General features: G+C 46.5%; 1 protein-coding gene across 2 annotated transcripts in view; it reads right to left on the bottom strand.

Moving 5' to 3' along the window:
- Positions 1-24,771, bottom strand: part of LOC144781807 (uncharacterized) — a 288,719-nt gene that overhangs the window by 151,612 nt on the left and 112,336 nt on the right. For both annotated transcript variants that reach the window (XM_078660820.1, XM_078660821.1), the window contains 2 exons: positions 21,070-21,247; positions 15,019-15,174 (listed from right to left, as the gene is read on the bottom strand). In XM_078660820.1, the coding sequence (XP_078516946.1) occupies positions 15,019-15,174; positions 21,070-21,247 (334 nt within the window). The remainder of the gene's footprint in view (positions 1-15,018; positions 15,175-21,069; positions 21,248-24,771) is intronic.

The following is a 24,771-nucleotide window of genomic DNA, read 5'->3' as shown; positions in this document are numbered from 1 at the left end:
CCCCTTTAGCAGATGAGTCCAAGCAGTAGTGCCTTGTGAAGGAATGAGTACTGCTCCAGGTGGCCGCTCTGCAGATGTCCTTAATCGATACTCCTGCAAACAGCGCCGTTGAAGATGAGATGGACCTCGTGGAGTGCGCTTTAACCTGTCCTTCCAGGGGCTTCTCCGCCGCCTGGTGGCAGAAACGGATTGCACTAGATATTAATTAATTAATTAATTAATTATGTGCTTATATAGCGCTGGAATCACTCCCGAAGGGGTACCTCCGCGCTTCGACCGCTGCGAAACCCTTCCTGGCTTCCCTGAGAGATGGTCCCTTAATGGGTATCTCCAGGGTGAGACCAGGCATCCCCGGCGGTCTGGTGGGGCCGTTAGTGAAGATGAGGCAAGCTAGTGCCCAGAGTTGCCGAGTGTGATCGCTGATCAGAGTGGGCACCGAGGCGAGAGAATTATCGAGTCCGCTGACCCTGGTCCAGAAACCTGCCGCGTCGGGAATCGAACCCTGGTCCCGGGCCGTCCTCTGCTCTCGGGTCTGCCGCCTCTAACCAGTGAGCCACACTACTCCACATCTATCCATCTGGAGATCCCTTGTTTTGATAACGGGAACCCCTTACGAGGGGCTCCAAAAGCCACAAACAGCTGAGGTGATTTCCTAAACCCAGCTGCGCGTTGAAGATAGAATTTTAGACATCTCTGGACGTCTAGAGAATGAAGTGCCCTTTCAGCCGGAGTAAAAGGCAGAGGGAAAAAGGAATTCAGAACAACCGGTTCATTCAGGTGAAAGTCCGTAGGAACTTTAGGAATAAACTTTGGGTTCATTCTAAGGATCAAGGTGTCATTTTTGAACTGCAAGAAGGGCTCTTTAATGATCAGAGCCTGTAGCTCTCCCACCCTCCTCGCAGAGGTGAGAGCGAGGAGAAGAGCCACCTTCCATGACAAGAATTTCAAGTCAGACTTATGAATTGGTTCAAACGGGGGCCTCATTAGTTGGGCCAGGACCACATTTAGATGCCATACAGGAGGTGGCGGCCAGATTGGTGGAAACACTCTAAACAGTCCTTTTAAGAATTGCTTTATAACTCTTGTTGATAAAAGAGAAGGACCTGATCTTGTTCTTCTGTATCTGGAGATTGCCGCCAAGTGGACCTTGATGGAAGAATGGGCAAGACCTGCATGAGCTAATGACAGGATGTATGGCAAGAGTTGATGTGGAGCAGATGAAAAAGGGTGCACTCCTTCTCGCTGGCACCATATGTAGAAACGCTTGTTTCTGCATTCGTCAGAAATGTCTAGATCTCTGAACTCTCTGTGCTCAGGAGCCATGCTGCCAATTGAAGCGAGTTCGGGTTCGGGTGGAGAACTTGCCCGTTGGACATTGACAGAAGAGACTGGCTGGGTCGTAGATGTATGGGATAGTCTTGAGACAGAAGGAGAAGCTCCGTGAACCAAAACTGGCGAGCCCAGGCGGGAGCAATAGAATCATCTTGCATCGGTCCATCTTGAGTTTCCTGAGGACTCGAGGAATTAGGGGAAACGGAGGAAAGGCGTAAACAAATGCGCCCGACCAGGACATCAAAAGCGCATTCCCCAGCGATCCCCGATGGTGTTCCCTGCTTGCATAATACCGGCATTTCTTGTTTGCCGACGTGGCGAACAGGTCGATCGCTGGTGTCCCCCATTGGGCGAAGATCTCCTTGATCACTGAATCGTCCAATTCCCACTCGTGAGAAATCGCTCTTAGACGACTTAGAGTATCCGCCTTTGTGTTGTCTACGCCTGGCAGATGCTCTGCACCAGCGAGATGTCCTGCGAAATCGCCCATTCCCACAGTAGTTGAGCTTCCTTGGACAGTTGTGACGATCTTGTGCCTCCCTGCTTGTTGACATAGTGCATGGCCGTGGTGTTGTCCGTACGCACTAGGATGGATGAGTTCCTTATCCTTGGGAGGAAAGCTAAAAGAGCCAACCGAATGGCTCTCAGCTCCAGAACATTTAAATGCAGACGACCCTCCACCGGCGTCCAATGCCCACTGACTTGGAGGTCTTGCATGACCGCTCCCCATCCCTGAAGGGAGGCATCTGTTGTAATGATGTGTGGGGCCGGAGGCATTCTGAAACTGAGACCCACCGAAAGGTGAGAACCTTCTATCCACCAGGCCGCCGCCTGCTTCATCTGTAGGGTGACCTTGACTTTGTCGTTGAAAGAACCGTCCACTTGCCTCCACTGAAGGTCTAGTTGCTCTTGCAAGGGACGCATCTGCAGCCTGCAGTGCGGAATCAATTGAATACAGGAGGAAATCGACCCTAGAAGAGACTTGTACATCCTGACTGACACTGACTGCCTCTTTCGCAGTCGACTGGCCGAAGAAATGAGTTTTGCTTTTCTTTCTTCCGATGGGTAAGCTTTGCAAGCCTGCGCATCGATAAGAGCGCCCAGGAATTTCACCGAATTGGCCGGCCGAAGGACAGATTTCTCTCGGTTGAGCTGAAAGCCGAGCTGATCGAAGAGACGCAAACATGTCCCTACTGCTCCTGCAGCCGCTTGATACCTTGGTGCCTTTAGCAGCCAGTCGTCCAAGTACGGGAAAACCTCTAGCGACTGCCTTCTCAGAAAAGCTGCCACCGGGGCCAGCACCTTTGTGAATATCCGCGGCGCTGATCTCAACCCGAATGGGAGCACCATGAACTGGAAGTGACTCTTGCCCACTGTGAAGCGAAGGAAACGTCTGTGAGCTGGGTGGATCGGGATATGGAAATAGGCATCTTCCAGGTCTAACGTAGCCATAAAGTCGCCTGGATTCAGGAGGCGCAAAATATCCTGGAGTGAGATCATCCGAAATGAGAGTTTCACGAGATAGGTGTTGAGCTCCCTTAAGTCCAGGATCGGACGCCACTTGTCTTTGGTCTTCTGAATCAGGAAAAACTTGGAATAGAAGCCTTCGCCTCTTTGCGATAGAGGGACACGCTGGATCACCCCTTTCTGAAGCATTTGTTGAACTTCTAATTGCAGAAGGCGTAGGTGTCTCGTATTTGTGGCGTGGGGAGCTCTGTAAGGTGGAAAATCCTGGAACTCCAATGTGTGTCCCTGACGGATGATGTTCAATACCCATTGATCCGATGTTATCTGTTCCCAGCTGCTCAGATGTTGAGAGATCCTGCCGCCCACCTGTGATACATGGGGCGGAGGAACAGTCGGCAGAGTCAGGACGCCGCTATTGACGCTTGGAGGCGTCCCTGCCCTGACGACCCTGTCGTCCACGTGAGCTTTGGCGAGAGAAAGATTGTGTTTGCGATTGACGCTGCTGATTACCGTACTGAGGCCTGTACGATTGTGATTGTTGAGTATAACGTTGTTGTTGGTAACCACCTCTTGTCGATGTGAAGCCTCTTCCTCTTGCTCCACGGAAAGGTGTCTTCCTATATTGCAATGTGCACAAGGACCGAGCCGTCTCCGTGTCCTTCTTTATCCCCTGTAGAGTATCATCAACATGTTTCCCAAACAACATGTCACCATCAAAGGGTAAGTCCAAGATTTTATTCTGGACTTCTGGACGAAACCAGGTCGCTCGCAACCAACCCTGTCGTCTAAGAACAGCTGCTCCACCAAGAGCGCGGAAAGCGGTGGTAGCGATGTCCATCGCGCAATCTATTATTTCCGATGAGGAACGTTGTCCCTCCTCCAGGAGTTTCTGGGCCTCAGCCTTAGGATCGTAAGGGAGCTGGTTTAAGTATGGCGAGACGTCACTCCACATCTGACGGTCGTATCGTGCCAAGATCGCTAGGGCATTGGAAGCCCTGACCAGCAAACTAGCAATAGACGAAAAACGCTTCCCTGCGTTATCCAATCGTCTACCTTCTCTGTCTGGTGGAGCTGTTAGAGGAGCCGATGGATTGCGTGACTTTCGCTGAGCTGCTTGCGATATCACCGAATCCGGTCTCGGTCGACCAACAAAGCAAGCTGGACTGTCATCCGGCGCCTTATATTTCTTTTCCAAGCGCGGAAGGACTGGAATGACCGTAGCCGGCGCCTGCATCACCTTCTTTCCCTCTTCCCATATATGTTCCACAATGGGAATGGAGCATACAGCCTTGCGATATGACTCCTTGAAATCATATAAAAACAATCCGTGGAAGTTGACGGCACGGTGAGCTTAAAACGTGCTGTGGCCATTAAGTTATGAAAACTTCCCACGTCCGCCGGAGGCGAGTCAATTGGGTCCGGTATTGGGGATGCAGGATCTGGAATTACATATTGATTCCATTCCACATCAGGATCCTGAGCCTGATTATCTACTTCATCGTCCTCTGAAGTGTCAACCTGGGTAAGCTCTACCCGCTGAGGAACTTCTACAGCCTCCTCCACATACTGGGGCCGTGAAGAACAAGCAGCCAACAATTGAAATTGCTCCGGCGCCTGATCCTGCACTGGACGCGACGCTTGCCTGCTACGATATTCCTCCAACATAGCTTGTAAGTCCGTAAGCAGAGTCAACGGCATTGAGACCAAACCCTGCTGGTTCGGGACATCCTGATATTGTACGCGATCCTGCTGCTGTTGTTGTTGTTGATTATAAAAATATTCATTCTCTGGCTCAGAGTCATGAAACTTTAGGTGCAATTGTGATGGACTATATGCATCCCCAAATTCACCATCTTCCTCATCCGAATATTCTTCCTCGTCAAACAATAAGGCCGGAGGTAATGGATCTACCTTCCTCGGCGAAGTCATATCCGGCGTAATACATCTTTTTCTAGGGTGCTCAGCCCTCACTAACGTTGACGACGGTGGCGTCGTCGAGGTCGTCGACAACAGAATTGGCTTTGTCGTCGTCGAAGTCATCGTCGACGGGATAGTCATCGTCGACGGGATAGTCGTCGTCGACGAGATTGTCATCGTCGACGGAATTGCTGTCGTCGACGAAGTTGTCGTCGTCGACGTGGTCGTCGTTGTCGACGTGGTCGTCGTCGGCGTGGCCGTCGTCGCCGCTGTCGCCGTCGTCTTCGTCGACGGTGTAGTTCTCGTCGTCGACGTCGACGGAAGCTTCTTCTTCGTCGACGGTAAAGAAGATGTCGTCGTCGGTGGTAAACTCGACGACGATGTCATCGACGAAGTCTTTGCTTCTTTAACTTTAGCCACTGAGGAAACCTCTACAGCTGTCTTCCTCAAAGTTTTAGATCCATCAGCCTGATGGGATGGCCCAGCCAAGCCATCATCTTTCTTTGATCTTGGTACCTCAGGTACCGGCCTCTCCCTCTCCTTTTCACTTCCGTGAGGAGATTCGCCAGGCCCAGGCTTGCCAGACCTGTCAGAGGTCCCACGCACAGCCTTCGAGGGGGGTTCCAAAGAAACTGAAGCAGATGACCTACCCCTCTTCAGTGACCTCTTCGAAGACGTAGTTGAAGCAGCATCCTCTTCATCACTGGAAATAATATTATCTCTCGACTTCATCTTCTGTAACCATGTCAGCAGACGCCCCTCACGGTCACGTAGGGTCATGGTTGAAAAGGTTCTGCAGATCTTACAGTCTGCCACCTTATGATCTGGGTATAAGCAATATATACAATCCTTGTGCTTATCCTCAGCAAAAAGTCGTTTTTTAGAACATGTGGCACAAGGCCTGGACAGGCTTTTCTTCTCCTTGTCCGCCATTATATAAAGATGTTAAGAAATCCTGTAAAGATTTAGTAGAAAACAGTACCTCAAAAGAAAACTAGAGCAGAGCTCTATGGAGACTCCCTATCACCAACGTGCGGTAGAAAATCTGAGGCTCTGAGCTTTCTCAGGAAGGTTCCACAGGGTGAGGCTGTTCTGATTGGTTGGTGCTCTACATTTGGGTCTTTTTTACAAAAGGACACCTATAGGCTACAAAATGGTATAAGGCCTAGGCCTAATTTTTCCTCTTTTGTACCTCTTTTGGTTTACTACCTATATATATATATATATATATATTTTATTACCGAGGCTCCCATTCCAACGACGGGGAATGATACAAGCTATGGGAATCTATGAAAGTTCCAATACTGGAGTAAGAGACGACCTCCTGTGCGGGCCTTTTTGATCCTGGGTATGTGAGCCAGATGTAAGTGTGCTGAGCCAAGATTTCTGGATACTTCGTGGCGTCTAATCAAACTTTCCAGGATCTTGGGCCCCTTTCCATGTAAAATTTTGTGGGTCGTGCAAAGAGATTTAAAATGTATTCGCTCCTGAATAGGCAGCCAGTGGAGCAATCTAAGGGCCGGTGTGGCCGAACTCCTCCTGCTGGTGCCAGAGAGAAGTCTGGCTGCAGAGTTTTGTACCACCTGGAGTCTAGCAATGACCTGCTTAGGGGCACCAAGATACAGGGCATTAACATAATCCAATCTAGATAACAATTCAATTCAATTCAAAAAGTGCTTTATTCGAGTAGTTACTCATAAAAGCAGACAAACAAACACATAATAAAATACAATTACATTTCTAAGTCAGCATGACTTTAAGCACAATACACATAAAAAGAGATTTAAAATAACATTACATCCAATTAATTACCATCAAGGTGCAAAGTTCATATTATAAAAACATATTAAAAAACAATCCAATTACATAGTTAAAAAATTAATGTAAAAATTTTATGTCAGATAGACACCAGGCATGGGAACAGAGAATAGATAAACTAGCAGTCTCTGATCAACTAGGCAGAGAGTAGTCACCCTACTAGCAATCTCTGCCTAGTTACCCACGCCCACCCCAAGTACTTTGCGGTCGCTATGATAATCCAGCTTAAGGAGGTAGTTTTAACAATACGTAGAGCAACCATGCTGCTTTTAGTACCCAAATTTCTACACATGGGTGCCAACCACACACGTCTAGGAACAGAATATACATGACAAACAAACAAGAAATGACCCAGCGTCTCATTGCCTTCCCCACAAACTGGACAAGTTGCTGGACCTCCATTTCTCCATTTAGATGTTAAATTACCAAGAGGTAGAGAGCCAGCCCTCATTTGAAAAAACAGTTTCCTGTCCATGGGTCTAGTTATAATGTCCCAGTACATTTCAAACATTGGAAACAGTTTAGCTTCAAGGAAGGCAGTCGTCATAGTCCCATTATTGTTGTTAAGGAGACTCTTGTTTTCAACCTGTTCCCAATAAAGGTTTTTTATAAACAACTTCGATGGAAAGGATGACCCGGTTGGATCAGACCATAATTCACTTAACCCTAGTTCACTTAATGCAGTTCTCAATGATCTAAACCATTTAATTTCATGAAATCGATCTGCTTTGATCACATCAGCAAATCCTTCTGCATATTGTGACAACTCGGGGGTGGTCCAAATTCTACGCCAATATAATATCGGTCGAAGTTTACACATAGCCGAGATTTCCTTCCTGCCAAGATCATATCTGAGTGGCAAGAGGGGACTGCTCTGTGGGGTACCAGTTAGTTTTCGGAGGAAGCTATTCTCAGACCTCTGTAGCTCCTGGAGGTTTTCTTGCCCCCACAGCTCTGCCCCATATAGTGCAGACCCTATTGCTTTAGCCTCATATATGATTAGTGGCGGTTTAATTGGCTTAGTTAAAGATTTCATATGCTCCTTAATAATGGTACCAGCCAGTTGTTTGTGTCTTAAAACTGCCAGATTCAAGTGGTGGTTCCATCTGTTGTCATTTGAGATTTGTATCCCTAGATAGGTAAAAGAATTCACAACTTCAAGGCGGCGCCCACTCATGGTTATTTTGGATTTGAAATTCCTACAAGGATTAAAAACCATGAGTTTTGTTTTTGCTGCGTTTACCTCCAAGCCGTGATCACAACAAAATTTGTCAAAAATTACCAATGCCTTTTGCAGACCACTTGGGGATTTTGATAAAATTAAGGTGTCGTCTGCAAACATTAAAATAGGAACTTTTGCACCAGCAAGTGAGGGAGCATCTACGGGCTCAGCTTGCATGAGGGGGACAATTCCATTTATATAAAGAGTAAACAATGTTGGTGCCATTGAACAACCCTGCCGAACACCACGCTCGACAGGGAAGTCAATGGTATCGTTACCATAGCCACCCCATTGGATCTTAGCATAAGTGCCCTCATGAAGTCTCATGATCAAGGTTAAAATAATCATCGGGACCCCCAGGGCTGCCATCACCTCCCACAACTTTGCCCTCGGCACCAGGTCGAATGCAGCCCGTAGGTCAACGAAAGCTGCATAGAGACTGCATCCGCCCAGGACCACTGTCCGCCATTGTATCAGTTGGAAGCGGAAAACCTGGTCTACAGTGCTAGTTGCTCTGCGAAAACCAGCCTGAAAAGGGGATAGGACATTCTGCTCCTCAGCCCAATCAAGCAGATTATTAATGAGTACACGTCCTACCACTTTTTGGACCGTGTCTATTAAGCTGATTGGGCGATAATTACAGGGTTGGGCACGATCCCCCTTTTTATATACCGGTATAATGACTGCACCCCGCCAGGATACCGGGATTTCAGCCCCCCTGGCTATATGATTTAATAAAAGGCAGATGTATTTACTCCACCTGTTGGTGTCATCTAAAAAGACATCCGCCGGGACACCGTCATTACCCGGGGCTCTGCCCCTATGAACAGATTTCAGGGCAGTCAGGATTTCACTTAGCATAAAAATATCTTCAACTGCGAACAGATATATAAGGTTGGAATTACTACCAGGCTGATCTCTGGAAGAATACTGCTCGCTGAAGAACTTAACCCAGGCATCATGAGGGACATTGTTATTGGGAGGCTCTGGAGATCTATCATGGCCCCATTTGACAATATGCCAAAATTGCCTAGAATTTTTACTTTCACTAGCACATCTCAGTTTCTGCCAGTGGGCTTCATCCCAGTCCCTTTTTGCCCTGGCGATACAGTTTTTGTAGTGCTTCCTGGCAGACCGAATGACACTCAAATTATTGTTTTTGATAGCAGCTCCTAGTTTAAATCTTGCTGCCCTGCAATCTTGGTTATACCACTTAGCTGGTTTAAATGGACAAGCCCTGCTGTTTCGTGCGGGTTTTAAGAAAAAGTTTTTGACTTCATCAAAGAGAGTCGTATGAACTTTATTAACATCTTCTTGTCCTTGTTCAGAAGCAGTAATATTTTCCAATGCCAAAATGGCCTTGTCTGCCGCTGCTCCTATCTTTTCCAGGGCCTGTTGGTCCGTCTTAACACCAGACCACCTTAACCTACGCATATTATTGGATTGCACGATCGTTGGCGGCACAAGTAAGTCACAAGGGTTTGGAGTGATTACATTAGATGTCCACCAATTATGCAAGACGCATAGCGGGTCGTGGTCACTTTCTATCCTAGCTGTAACTACCATGTCACTGAGAGATGGCCATAACGATGTACTACAGATGACATAGTCAATACGACTTTTGCTTCGCCCATTATTAAACGTCATGGCGGGAACACGGTCTGATTGGGTTCGGCCGTTCAGGGCTCGTAACCCATGCTCCAAGCACATGGCGTTTAGACCTAGGATATCGGCCGTCCACCGAGTTAACGGGGGGGGACTCTAGTGTGGGAATGTCCCAGAGCTTGTCTTCCTCCGATCCCAGAGGAGAATCACCAGTGATGAGAGGTTTGAATGTCCGATTCAAATCACCTGCAATTAAAATGTTTTTTCCTGCAGATTGGGTCTCAAGAAGTGTAAAAAGGCACATTAGAACCTCGGATCTACCTTTGCTACCACCTCTAGCATAGATATTGTATATATCCATGGAGAGGGGTAAATCACTGGTCAATCTAATAAGCTGGATGTCTTTCTGGTCAAGTTCCACACATTTTACAGCAATTTTTAAAGACTGTCTAACCCATATAGTAAGGCCCCCCATCGGCCGCCCTTTAGGGCCCTTAATAGCAGGAACATAAAAGTTTACATACCCCAATGCAAAAGTAGGCTCACAGGCCCAAGTCTCTTGAAAAATGCAGAGGTCATACTTATTAATAAATTCAAGCCAATCAGCGCTGTCCATTTTGGAAGATATTCCAGCCACATTCCATGACAAGAGATTCCCTGAGATAGATGTCATAAGAATACCGGGGTTTGTAGTATGCGTGTTTAACACCTTACCCTCAGTAGCCTGGTCTATAGTTGTAACATTAGATAACCCAGGTAAATCAACAGTCAGAAGCCCCGAAGGGCTAGTTGTTATAAAATTACAATCTAAATCAGATATACTTTTAGCACAAAGAGGCACGGCAGCAGTATTACAGGTAAATGGTTGTCAATCGCAATCGCTTAAGTTAGACAATGCAGAAAAACGATTTTCCAACCCCAGACCCCAGTCCACTGAAGCAACATCCTTCCTCCCCCTCTTAGTCACAATGTTCCATCTGGTTCTTAAAATACTTGAATTTGGTCCACTTCCCTTTCTAGGATAAAAGAAGTCCAAAGTCAATGGAACAATTGAAGTTGTTCGCCTTTGTGGTGGTAAGATGTTTGGTAGGATATTAGGCAAGACCCCGGGGTCGGAGAAGTGAAGAACGACACACTCCCCGTTAAACTTTTTCACCCTATCCCCGATCCACTGTACCCTTCTCACTTTGACGAGCTCTTCAGAAAGTTGCTGCTTTCCCCAAGGAGTAATTACCATGTTGGTGGTTAACCATGATAAAGATTTATTTCTTAGAGAAGATGTAGTTTCCCGCTCTCCTTGAGCCAAGGGAGGAACGTTGGCAAGGACAAGTACCAGTGGCGAAGCTTCAACCACAAGCTCGAAAGTCCCCTTTTCAATAAATGGGTCTTCAACAGCAGGAGCAGGGATCGAGGAAATATGGGAATCACCTGGTAGAGTATTATCACTTGCCATTAGGGGATTTAATACAGGGGCGGGGATGAGACCACTAACAGCTGTAGTTACTGATTTGTTTACGAATTCCTCTATCCTTGCAGAGACATTTTCCGGTAGTTTCCCTATCTCACCCATGGATTTTTGTAATAGACCTTCCAGTCGGTTAACCTCAGAAGTTAACTTATCTATTTTGCTAACCAGGGGTTTAACCACACCTTTAATTTTTGTGTCCATTAGAGCCAGTAGTTTATTAAATTGGGCATTCGAAAGTGTAACGTACGCTTCATTAGTCAGGTCAAGCTCCTCATCCTCAGAATGTTTCCTCGGGAGGTTTGCTACTTTGTTTTTAGCTGACCTGAGACATTCCCGTTTACCCAGGACGGGTGCTGGAGGGGAGGTAGAATGATCATGACTAATAATTGTATCGGCCAATACCTCATTGACACTAAGGTCTTCAGCTTCAGCAACAGTACCACTGGGCTGTATAGTAATGGTGTCTGGAAACAAATCAGGTGTAGCACTATTAGTACTATTGTTGATTAGAAAGCCAAAGGGATCATCAGCCTCGATGTCAATGAAGGGAGATTGAGCAGGTGAGTCTATTCCCAAAGAGGCTCTTCTGCCGATGTTAATTTTTTCAACTACTTGCACCAGATAGTTCTCAATAGAGTTACTAGAAGTGGTTAACTTTTTTGGAGGCATCATATACTTTAGATACAACCAAAGTCAATGTAACTTACGTAGCTGTGTGCACGGCAGATGTCGATGCGCAGAAACGTCAACTCCAAAGCAGCGAACCAAGAGACCAGGCCCAACCCAACCTTGGCCAACCTCAGACGGCCCGCCCTTTGCCCGGGCTTCGCCCGGCGTCCCGCGAGACGGGGGTGATGCGCTATTTGAGCGCCTCCAGGCGCGCTGGTGACGCTGGTGACGCGGCGTGCGCCGCTTGGCCTTCTGGGAAATGGAGTTCCCTCGACCGCACTCCTCTCGGCCACCTCGTACTCCCAGATGGCAGTGGAGTCGGGCAACGCGAGGCGGGAGGCGGGAGGGCAAAGCAGCAGTAGACAAAGGTATTCACAGCTCTCCAACTTGTCTGGGCAGCAACAGCGTTTTCGCCAGTAAAAGTTCCCCCCCTCGACCGGGGTGATGCGCTATTTGAGCGCCTCCAGGCGCGCTGGTGACGCTGGTGACGCGGCGTGCGCCGCTTGGCCTTCTGGGAAATGGAGTTCCCTCGACCGCACTCCTCTCGGCCACCTCGTACTCCCAGATGGCAGTGGAGTCGGGCAACGCGAGGCGGGAGGGCAAAGCAGCAGTAGACAAAGGTATTCACAGCTCTCCAACTTGTCTGGGCAGCAACAGCGTTTTCGCCAGTAAAAGTTCCCCCCCTCGACCGGGGTGATGCGCTATTTGAGCGCCTCCAGGCGCGCTGGTGACGCTGGTGACGCGGCGTGCGCCGCTTGGCCTTCTGGGAAATGGAGTTCCCTCGACCGCACTCCTCTCGGCCACCTCGTACTCCCAGATGGCAGTGGAGTCGGGCAACGCGAGGCGGGAGGGCAAAGCAGCAGTAGACAAAGGTATTCACAGCTCTCCAACTTGTCTGGGCAGCAACAGCGTTTTCGCCAGTAAAAGTTCCCCCCCTCGACCGGGGTGATGCGCTATTTGAGCGCCTCCAGGCGCGCTGGTGACGCTGGTGACGCGGCGTGTGCCGCTTGGCCTTCTGGGAAATGGAGTTCCCTCGACCGCACTCCTCTCGGCCACCTCGTACTCCCAGATGGCAGTGGAGTCGGGCAACGCGAGGCGGGAGGCGGGAGGGCAAAGCAGCAGTAGACAAAGGTATTCACAGCTCTCCAACTTGTCTGGGCAGCAACAGTGTTTTCGCCAGTAAAAGTTCCCCCCCTCGACCGGGGTGATGCGCTATTTGAGCGCCTCCAGGCGCGCTGGTGACGCTGGTGACGCGGCGTGCGCCGCTTGGCCTTCTGGGAAATGGAGTTCCCTCGACCGCACTCCTCTCGGCCACCTCGTACTCCCAGATGGCAGTGGAGTCGGGCAACGCGAGGCGGGAGGCGGGAGGGCAAAGCAGCAGTAGACAAAGGTATTCACAGCTCTCCAACTTGTCTGGGCAGCAACAGCGTTTTCGCCAGTAAAATCTAGATAACACAAGACTCTGTATCAGGATCTTCCTGGCATCTTGGGGGAGCAAGGGGAGAATTTTCCGAGTGGTCTTAGGAATATAATAACATACCCCTGCTGACTTCTTGGCTTGGGTGGTACACGTGAGATCCTGGTCGATCCACATGCCCAGGCTCTTAATCGATTGTTTAGGAATCGGGGCAGGCCCCATGCAGGAAGGCCACAGAGTCTTTGGGATAAAGAGAGATTGGTTGCCCAATAGCAGTACCTCCGTTTTATCGCTGTTAAGCTTGAGATGGGAGCGATCCATCCAGTGTGAGATTCACTGATGCTGGTCCCAACATACAGTACGAAGCAGATTTGCTGAAAAATCCTGCGGTCCAAAGGACAGGTCTACATTTTGTGTTCCGGCTGCAGCTGAACTCATTAACATATGAGAGAAACCTAAAGTAGTTATGTAGAAACCCTAGCAGTAGCAAAGTATTACACTTCTGTGTGCCAAGATAGGTTCAAGTATCAACCAGAGCTCTTGCTGTGACTAGCAATGATATGGTAACCCAAGCAGGTGATACCTGAGTACCCTCCTAAACCAAGGAATCCAGAGAACGGTTGCCTGAAACCATAGGAGTAACTACATTAGTCATGTGATACCGAGTGAAAAACCATGAAATGGCACAGAGTGCATTTAACCAGGCCTAATGCAACTACTCTGAGTAAAAAAACTTGAAAAAAGAAAACCAACAACAGAAACTGAGCTAAGCAAATGGACCTGGGTGATAAGCAGTGTCAATTGAGAACAAACACTATCAAGGACAGAAAACAACATGCATTTCAATTGAGAAAAAAACCAAGAGATACAACATTATGCTCATTTAATTAACCTGGCTCCACTATGACGAACACAACCATGGGATGCACGCTTCTTAAGAGATCCATCAATTTGTTCTTGCTGCAGTAGATGTCCTAAGTGTGAAGGGTATGCCCAGACTTGGGCCTCACGTTCAATGTACAACAGGACTCAAGCTATACCTTTCTGACAAGACCTAAGAAGGTCAAAACAGGTCTGGGGCTGCTTATGTTGCCAACTGGAGCGGAGATGACCCCAGGAGTTGAAGTTGGACATTTCCTATTGGACCAGGACTATGGTTGACTTGGATATTACTAGTTTCTACATAGAGTGGCACAGTAGGTGAAAAACAATGGACTGAGATTCAGCCCGAACAATTGATACTGACAGAGATTAATTCAAGTATTGTGTCCATCACTTTGTTTCTGTTGTAGATCTGAGAAGAAGCACATCCAGGAATTATCCTTGCCCGATTACAAGCATGAATTTCACAAAAATATCAAGAAAATAAACATGGGCTACATGTGGGATTTAAGAAGCTTTCAGAATGTCTTGTTGCTCTTCTCCTCATGGCCTCTGGCAGTTCCATCAAATGGGTCGTAATGTATATATGATATGTGGCAAAAGCTATTTTGCGCGTTCTGCTTGAATCCCTGATGTGACTTTAGTAATTGATATATTTCCATGAGTTTTGTGATTTTTATGCTTTTATAGGTTCAATCCGAGAGGATGACCTAAGGCAGGCGAGGGTAAATTTTAGAAGCTGCTAAAAACCTCTAGTGCGTGCTGGTATAAATGATCAAATCTTTGCAGTGATCCATCACACTAGTTAGGATTTTCCCCCTAATACACCCAAACTCAAATCACATGCACTCTGCCTAAACTCCTTTTCTAAGGTTCTCCCACAAATTCCAGCCAAACAACTCTGAAAACTCAAGAGATAGTCACCTACCAATACCTGCACAAAAGACCTTTCGAAATTCTCTACCCTAAAACACCCTAGCTGCCTTTCCCAGTCCAAAGGAGTTCGACTTGCAAGCTCCTACACATGAAACATCTGCATCCCCAATAGTGCCAAGGAAACCTCCAAACGCCACCCAATAAACACAGCCCCCACAACCATTTCTAGTCCAGGGACTTGCCATAGCAGGCCATGACTATATGGCCACTACACTCCCTTTAACACCGCAGTCAGCCCTCTTGATGTGCCCATGTTTTATCCCCCCTTTTAGTCTTATAGCTCACCTGTCTTCCGGTAACTCTAGCTGGGCCACATCTGCCTGCAGGAAGGTGATGTTGCCACGCTGACCATTATCCTCTTGGTTCTTGTCCAGAAAGTTCTGCATAAAATCCACTGCTGTCACGTGGTTGGCAAGCTTGGCCAGGTGTCCAGTGAAGCGACTGTAAATGGGGAATAAAGGGCAAAAACACAATGATCTTTGATGCAATAGGTGTTGGCCGGATTGCAGTGGCGTAACACAAAATGGTGCAACACCCCAACTCCTACCCCTGCAGAATGTGATTAATGACCACTGTGTTTTGCATATCTTACACCTGTTCATTCACCTTGGTTTGAATTGTGGGGCCACTGAAGTGTTAGGGTCCCACCGCACCACAGGGGTTGCAGAGGCTTGTGTTAAGTCCCTAACAGATTCTTCACTAGCAAAGGGGCTGACATTTAATATGAGAAGGGCCCATTGGGCAAGTTATGAGAATTTTCCTTGTCGGGCAGGTGGGCGTGGGGTAGACTGTAATCTACATTTAGAGTGTCAATACCTCAGGTGTAGTTATTTGCCTTTACAACAAAGTCAGGAGGAGGGACTGATGGACAGGATGAGGAGCTTGTTGGTGCATGTACTGTTATGTTCTGTTAGATGTCTGCTGGGAGACTGGTCTGTTAGTGTCTGTGTGAGGGCCTTTGAGAACCGTATGAAAATTTGAAGCACCTGTGTATGGGTTGGTAAGGGTTTATCAGTGGTCACGTGATGCGATCACCACCCGCGCCATGGATGTGGCAGTTGAGGACCATGTAAGGGCTACTCAGAGGAGTTCATTTAGTGTTACAGGAGGGTCTGAACATGAGCCTCCATTTTCAACTCTTACAACTGTCTGGTTCATAAACACCTCTCTATTTCCCTTCAGTCTTTTATTCCGTCTGTCCAGCTTACGCTACTCTACAACCGATCCACCGAGTTATTTCACCGTTTTTTCCATTCATCCTTCCTACCCCAATCTCTCATAACTATATTTGTATCTCACACCTCCCTTTCTCCATGTGCTTCCAATCTTTACCATCTTTCTCCAAACTCCAACTAAAGACTGCAACCCATTTCTTAAACTTGGGCTCACCAAGACCCATTTGGCTCAGAGACATTATATTGACATCCATAAGATCATCAGTGACAAAAGCTGTCACATGCTAGGTCTTCATGAAACATGGATTGGTGATGTTTCTGCCCTAATAATTCATGCCCTACTGCAAGCCCCCTGCGTGTGTAATGATGATGCATACAAAACTAAAACCAAAGGGGAGGATGGACGGAGTGTTTAACATTGCAAGCACTCACCCCCAGTCAACTGAGCTGGGTTAAATCCATCATCATTCTTTAGCTCACTCCGCCACCCCAGTTCAGACTTTGCATACAAAACGAACATTTTGCTTAAAAAGAAGTGTCCCCTGCATTGCTGTGGGGAGCATGCGATCCACCCCTTTATTCTGTCTTAGTAAACTCAGGGTATATCTTTGCAGGTTTTTGATTGCTGTCTCACTGAACACAACACTACCACACGTTCACTGAAGGTAAGCCATGTACTGAGACCCCAGAACATGACTCTGAGGTCAGGTGGAGCACCCAAAATGTTGCTTTCAAAGAAAAGTGACCACGCTCCATTTACCAGGAGGAGGATAAGAAAATGTCAGTGGTTGCAGTATTAATTTCTAATGGAAGTGACAGGTTCTGTTTGTCTCGTTCGTTAGAGACATGCTGAAATGGTGGCAGCTGTTGTGGTGCTGGCTATGACCTAAAATGAAACAGACATGTGTAGAAACAAAAATGCAATTAGGTGGTCAATTAAAGATCAGGTTGGCACTTAAGTACTGATAAAAACAATTAAAAAAGGATATAGCTGTGAAAAATACAAAATATTGATTGCTTTCTGTATTTCATGTATGAGATACATAATTGAAAGTTTAGTGATTGTGCATTGCAATCCATGTAAGCACTCCAAAGAAGGTAGAATAATACAGAAAACAACCAAAAGCATGTGGAGAGAGGACAATACTCCTCATGATGGAGTCAAACCCTTTCTATGTTTGCTTGAAAGAACATGTAACAATACCAGCTGAGCTGTGAAGCAGACCAAAGAAGACAATGATGTTCATTCAAACACTGATGAAGTAACTCTCGGTCCAAGCTGACAAATCTGCATACAAGAGAAGTGGAAGAGGTGACCCGAAAGCCAGTTGGAGAGAGTGAAATACCCAACTGTGAGACATTTTCAGTATCTACAGCAAACTGACAAAACCATAACCGGTTCAAAGAACAAAACACATCAATTGGTGGTCTTCCTTATACAAACATGACCTCTCGAACACAAAGGTCTAATGATGAAATAGCAATTACAAGACAAGGACATTGATTGATTGATTTGAAATTTTGGATACAGTGATTGGTTACATTGCTCTATAAATAATTTATGTACAATTGACCGCATAGAGGTTTGTGATTGGAGGTCTTCCTTGTCTAATGAGTGTGTCAGCCTACCTGTCTCTCCTCTCTGGTCGAGACATAATATTTGTGTTCGTACAATGGACGGCCAAAGGCTTGTGATGTCCAATCATGCCCTCTTGAACATTAAGGTTTAATGATGAAATAGTGAAAACAAGACAATTACACAGATTGGTTGATTTGAAATTTTGGATACAGTGATTGGTTACATTGCTCTACAACTACTTAGTTAACGAACCATGGTGATATGAGAAGCATTCCCGTGGATGGGATGCTGCGTCTTTCTGCTAAAACTGGTAGGTTTGTAGGCCAGAAACTAGGCGTTTGTATTTAGATTAATAATGACTTTACTGGTTGTAATAAGGATTTTACTAGGAGATAATGGTTTTAACTTTAACAAAAGGATTGTTTGTGTAGTAATTATGAAGTTGGGTGTAACAGCTCTGTTTGCTTTAGGAACATTGTTAGTGAAAGACTGAAATACATATTGCTCACTGACAATGTGACTATGGGGCACTTTAATAGTTTCTTCGTCTAAAATTCAACACACTTGACATGACTGGGGCAGACTGTTGGTATGAGGTATCAACTACAACAAGTCTTGATACGGCTTCATTCTTTTAGGTCCCACCAGGGATACTGATATTCATCCTTCTCTCTTATCCGGTTTTTCACTTATCCAGGAAGAATCAATGAGGATTTTTTTATGTGAGCAAGAAGTGAGAAATGTGTGCTTTTTAAATAGGCCATACTTTAGGTAGTAATTGTGAGTTTGCACTCTTCACTTGTCAAATGCGACTTGAACCCAGTTGAGGACAAAGTATGCCTAAATTATTATTAGAATTAGTTATAGAGTAGTTATATATATATACATATATATATATATATATTTAGGAGCATTGGGTGATCCACTATTCAGCCCCCTCTTCTTTGTGGTTTACACTTGTCCACAATGAAACACTAAGAAATCTTAAAAGTAAGTGGAACTTAATACGAACAACTCTGAGGGTTCAGACTCTATATTTTAAATTATAAACTGAGGATTGTATTTTCTTTATACCACTCTTAGTAGACAGCACAGAAGATGAATCATTTACTTTAGTGACACTATAGATCTAAATCTAAGAAAGTGCTATTATATTGTTATATTTGTGTGTGGTATATGTGTTTTCACCTTTTTTCTCTTGATGTTTATACAAAGTTTTTGATGTATTAAGTGTGGGTGTAGGAAGCTATTGTATGTTTTATAATGTATCGAATACATCTTGGAAATGCAAATGCTGGTTTGGTTTATGAATATGTATTTTATATATGTAAACAATTGTATGTATTGTTTGTTTACAGCCCTGAAGAAGTCCCTTGTCGGGACGAAACGCGTTGGCTGGGCTTCAGTTTCATGTTGTGAGGAATAAAGAAATCCTTTTTTGAATATTATATCTTGGCTCCTGCGTTATATTGGCTCTATGAGAAGAATTCATATGTTTAAATAGTCTGGATTAATATGTGATTATGTGAACTCTCAGTAAAAATACTGGACTTGCTAAGCAATCCCTTTTGTATATTTTTTTCACAAAATACATCGTGTTCACTACCATGACAAAGCAAAGATGTAGTTTAAAAAAAAGTAACAAATATCCGGCCCTCTGTCATAAACAACCAACAAACACTTCTTTAATCAACCATCCATCCTGTTTCTCTACAATCATCCTTTTAGTTCTTCAAGTTGAATAACACATCAGAACTTCAGCAGTGCATCAGATTTACTATAGCCACCAAGACAAATGCTTGTATCTGGATTCATATCCAGCGACATGTCTGGAACAATTATTTCTTATCCAATCTTTCAGTATTATCCCTCCAATAAACTTCTCACTCTCCCCTTGGATTGTACAAAGCCAACTGCAACCAGCTACGCCATGACTTCCAAACAAATGTACACCCACCGAGAGGTATAGGAGCAGCTCTCACTGACATCTTAGAGGACTTCCTTGCCTCACAAGAATGATCAGCAACATGCCCAGATTCTTCTGGAACTTTCTGCTGCTAATGACACCACTGACCATGACATTTTGTTGCACAGTCAGAGTTTGGTTCAGAATCTTTAATACCCATCAAAAATGAATCAGTTAATTCCTTCATATGGAGCAATTTCACATGAAAATCCTTCTTACGGTACCCTATGTGGGGTCCCTTGGGGCCTGAATCTCTCAGCACTCTTCTTTAAACACAACAAAAGGGCCCATCGAAGTTACTAGACCACTGGAAGATACACTTCCAGGAGCACACAGACAACACCCAACTCAACATCAGTCTGAAAAATACCTCAAGACGGGCACAATGACATCCCGCATGCCTAGACAAATACAAACATCAATAGGATAGTGCTTCCTACACATAAATGGACAAACATTGAAAATCCTAATCTTGGGTGGTTCAGAAATGTTACCTCTCTGACATTTAATGGCTCTCCAGTCCAGTTCTTATGCTGGCTCTCTTAACCTCTTTGTCCCTCTGTCTCCCCTTTTTCCTTAATTAGCACAGCTGGAAGTCAAGCTCAGACTAGAGAAGTGGCCCGTTGAAGAGTATGGGTAGATGAACATGGGGAGGGGGTGATCAAATAGAAAATGGTCAGAGTTTACCAAAGGAACCTGTGAGAATTGTAAGCTGCGAGGAGAATTGTAATTCACACGCTTGCACAGAGTACCAGTGAATGTACTGTTGCAAGACTGGAAAGGCTGGCCGGCCAATGGCTGGCTTCCCCATCTATCAAAGGTAGTAAGCCTGGCAGAAAGGTTGGTTGGAGCCACAATGTATTGTATTGTCTTGCATTGCCATCACTAACCCTCTATAGGGCGCTGAGGAGCTTAAACACCTGGGTAGCATGCTACACGATTTGGTTTGTGTGGTTTAAGGATGTCTTAGCTAAAAGCCTATGTGAGAAGTATTTCCAAGTTGTGTGTGATGACCACCGAGTGAGGTTATCATGTTAATAGGTGCTGTGCCTGGTGGTGTGACGGAAGAGAAGTGTGAGAGACAGAAATGCATTTTAAAATTTGGGTTACACTGTATTTGCTGCACGGCTAAGCAGGCATGCCAGAGAGCCATTGTGATTATTATTGTAATCCTGAGAGGTTATGGCATGTCTTGAAGAAAAGGTTGGTTGGACCCACGAGTACCTCTAGGCCTTGTGCCCGGAGGGAAACACTTTGACTGTGAACTACTTGCAGATCTATCACTTGGAGAGGGACATATTGGATGGTCTTTGAATTGCCTATGGGGTTGAGGCCTAGTACGGATATGTTTGTTGGGCTAGGTGTCGTCTGCAGGTCTGCTGCTTGGGAGGAACAGGCTGGTTTTGGCCCTGAATTGCATGTAGGTCTGATGCATTAGAGCAGCAGTCTGGCTGCACCCCGGTTTTCCTGTAGGAATTATGCCCTGTAGTCAGTTTAGTCAGTACCCAATGTTCTCTGTATGGTGTTTGTCAGTGTCCCCGTGACAATGCTGTTAGACATTCTATAAGTACATGAATACAAATCATAATCCAAGGAGCCAACAAGTCTGATCTTACCCTATCCCTGCTCCCAGCTCCAGCACAGTGCGGCCGTCAATGCTGGGCAGCATACTGATGATTTCAGGCTTCTCCTTCTCCGATAAGACACGGGCACTTGAGTCCAGCATCATCTCCTCCACTGTTGCAGCCTTTGAATGCTCTTCCCAAAACTGTGTCATGCTCTTACGTGCACTACCTACACGGAAAAACAAAGGACAGGGAAGTGAACAGGAAGCTGCTGTTAGAGACAGGAAGTCATGAAATACAAATGGTAACTTAATTGGTGAGGGTGGTCATTGCATTGTACCTCCTCACCTTCACTGCTGGGGATAAACAAGCAACCCAGCGTTCAGACACCAAAAAGTCGACTACTCGGACAAAGGAGGTCCAACCAAAAGAGCTTGCCGCATATTCTAGCACTTGGCTAAATGGGGCAGGTGCACATTTGTATCATTTGGTCATTCACCATTAACTCTACAACCTTAAAATCAGTTTAATCACATAGTCATCTATGGCCTACCGGATGGATCTTTTATGGCTCTTTCAATACCACCTCTACCTTCAGATCACCCACACATATTACTAAATATTGGGTAAAACGGCTAACCAAGTAACTCCGATATCACCTGGCCACCCACGCTAAATTTGATAATCCAACAAACATACAATTATTAGAACACCATTGTAATAAACGATAACAACACCATAAATATGCAAATGATGTTACAGCGCAAAAACCTAAAGAAACTCAGGTCTATGACTCCTCGAAATCAGGAGAGGAAGGTCTAGGAGTACCTTAACTCTACGAGGACATACGAATGACAAAATGTGAGCTATATAAATAAGTCCAGCATAAAACAACCAAACTGTGGATCATCAAACCCTTGACTAAAGCTCCACATCAGTCGTAAAAGGGTGCTTTAGACAAAAAAGACAGAACTTTTAACTAATGCAATCTATCACTCAGGTGAAATAACATATGATGTCACTCCAAACTGTCAAGTTACTAACTCAGGAGCTGACTTCTTTCCTAAACAAGTAGAATACGTAACACATTTACAATGAAGTCTAGATTGAGCACCTCCAAATGGTAGCACTTGTTATTAAATGTCTTTACCAAACTTCAGATAAGAAAATACAATAGGACTTCATTCAAAGAACGCAAGGTTCTGCACTTGTAGAAAACTGTTCCCAATGGCTTCCATCCATTCTGTGGGATTTTCCGTCACAGCTTATTGTCCAAAATGGAGGACGGAGTTATTTATCAGCACGTTTTTTTCTGCTCTACACAGTGGCGAAGGCAGCGTCTCTTGAGCCCCCGTGCAGGAAAGGAAATGGACCCCTGGCAGTCCTCTGAACAGGGAAATGCAGCAATAATCAGGGTTCAGTGGGCTCTTCAGGCCTCTGTGTTCCGGTGTTGCTGCGCCTGCTGCACCAATGGAAGCTACCCTTTCGCTCTACGATAAACAACTGTTGGTAATTCAAATTCAAGGTCCATAACACACTATAAAACATCAACATTCAGTTTAATTTAGCACAAGATAAGCTGTTGCAACAAAAAAGGACGCTGTCTAGGTCAGATATGCACAGAGGCTAACAAATGATTGGGAAATAAGGTTATTTCCCAGTCAGGCCTTCGTGTGGGGTAAGTCTGTTGAGAGGTCTCCTGTTCTCTTGAGCAGAAGATGGAAACATCAACAAATGGGCTACACTGAAACCATAGGGAGGCGACCTAGAGCACGTATTCACAAAAAAAGGAGCCTTTCAGATATCTCAGCGAGTTAAATACTCTTCTGCTTTCTCTACAGGTTAGCAAGACTAAAGCCCTGGTTTATACAATTCCTAATTTTTTTACCTTTTGTTGAAAAAACAAGTGTTCACAAAGCAAATAGATTGTCTATAACTACCAGTCTATTGGCTTTGTCAATGCTTGATTTGTTTGTTTGGGTTATTGTAGCACTTTACTGTTGGAGGATCTGTTGAGCTCTCATCAATATATATTATATATTTAGCCAGACAGACAGACATTGGCTAAAAGCAAATAGGTTTTCGGTGGCAAAAGCCATGCGCTGTCATAGCAGTCCCAGGCACTGAAATGAACTAGAGCAGAATGTTATCACTCACTAACGTGCGCTAACAGCTAGCTGCAGAAGGCCTACCCATCTCTCCCTCTCACTCTCATAACACCAAACATAATGCGTTTCAGAAGAACCGAAAACCTGTACTCTTTTTTTCAAAAGATTTTGTTGGTAGTCGCTAAAATGTCATGTACTTCCTGGATGAATTCGACCCAGTGGCCTCTGGGCGAGAAGGTTGCGCCACTGAAATGAGAGAACGTGCTGGAAAATTTCCAGAACGTGCTGGAAAATTTCAGACAAGCTGCAGTAACAAAAACAGAACACGGTGTTCCAGGCTGAGTACATATTGGCGCGGAATGCTTCCATGCCCTGGAAGACTGCCATTGGTGTGTACAGGCTACGGCGACGTAAACTGCTCTCCAGAGGAAAATCTCAAATAGCCAATGTTGTCAATTTAGATTCTTTGAGGTTAAACCTTCATTAGTACCATACCACAACGTTTGAAAAGGGGGGGCCCTCGGCCCCCCCCCCGCACGCATGGCGGCGCGGCGACCGCTTCCCCCCTTCCCCTCTGTGTGCCTCTCGGTGGTGGGGGCGGGCCCTTGGGCGCGACCCACCACCGATTGGCCGGCGGCCTCCCTGACCCGGATACCAGTGGAGGATGTCCGGGTTAGGGGGGGCGGGCTACTGGAGCGGCGGGGCGTCGCTACTCCACCTGGCCCCTTGGGAATAAAGAGGCGGGGAGCGCCCGGGAGACCCCCTTGTCCCTGGACGCTCCCCCACAGCACGGTGTGCCCCGCGCTCGGGGCTTCTTTGTTCCCGCGCTCCCAGGCTCGCTCCTCGCCCCACCGTGGGGCGGTGTAATTTTCTTTCCCTTTTTGGGTTTCGCCTGCCGAAGGCTGCGCTCTGCGCAGCTTTTCGGCGCAGGTGAAATCCTTTGTTGACAATAAGGACTTCGGGAACGTCCCCCGGCTCTCATTGGCTAGCTCCATAAATGGAGGCTAGCCATTGGGTGCCGGATCTGTCCGTCAAGGCCGGACCAGATTCGGGGGCGTTCCCGAGATTTTTTCCCTGGGCGGAGTTTCGTTTTTTCCCGTTCCCTCCCCTTTCACTGAAAGTGATTTCAGATGCGCTGACCATTCCCGCCCCCCTCCGTGTGCCTCCCCGCCCCCGCCCCCCCTCGCTGTCCTGTGCACGTTTCCCGCCGTCCGTGTCCCCTCCCGCCGTCCGTGTCCCCTCCCGCCGTTCGTGTCCTCTCCCGCCCCCCTCCCGCCGTTCGTGTCCTCTCCCGCCCCCCTCCCGCCGTCCGTGTCCTCTTCCGCCGTCCGTGTCCTCTCCCGCCCCCCTCCCGCCGTTCGTGTCCTCTCCCGCCCCCGCTCTCAGAGCTGGGAAGGAGCTAGGACTCACATCCTCTTACCCAACCTGGAGCCCCGGACGCCGCCTCGCCCTTTATGAAAGAGCCGCTGTGCACCCGCCTTCGCAAAGATTAACCCCAAGGTACGTCTCGGTTTTTCCAAGGTATACGGGCACATGTACCCTCACCCCTGGGTGCTTGAAGGGCAAAATGGGACACAGACGTAGGCAGGGTCCTTACGGACAAATACTGGGCTTCACTTTTCGCCTACCCGAAGAAACTCTGCCG

This window comes from Lissotriton helveticus, chromosome 9 (assembly GCF_964261635.1).
Source record: "Lissotriton helveticus chromosome 9, aLisHel1.1, whole genome shotgun sequence".
In the NCBI taxonomy this organism is placed as follows: Eukaryota; Metazoa; Chordata; class Amphibia; order Caudata; family Salamandridae; genus Lissotriton; species Lissotriton helveticus.
The sequence above is the reverse complement of the archived record's forward strand: the minus strand, read 5'-3'. Positions and strand labels throughout refer to the sequence as shown.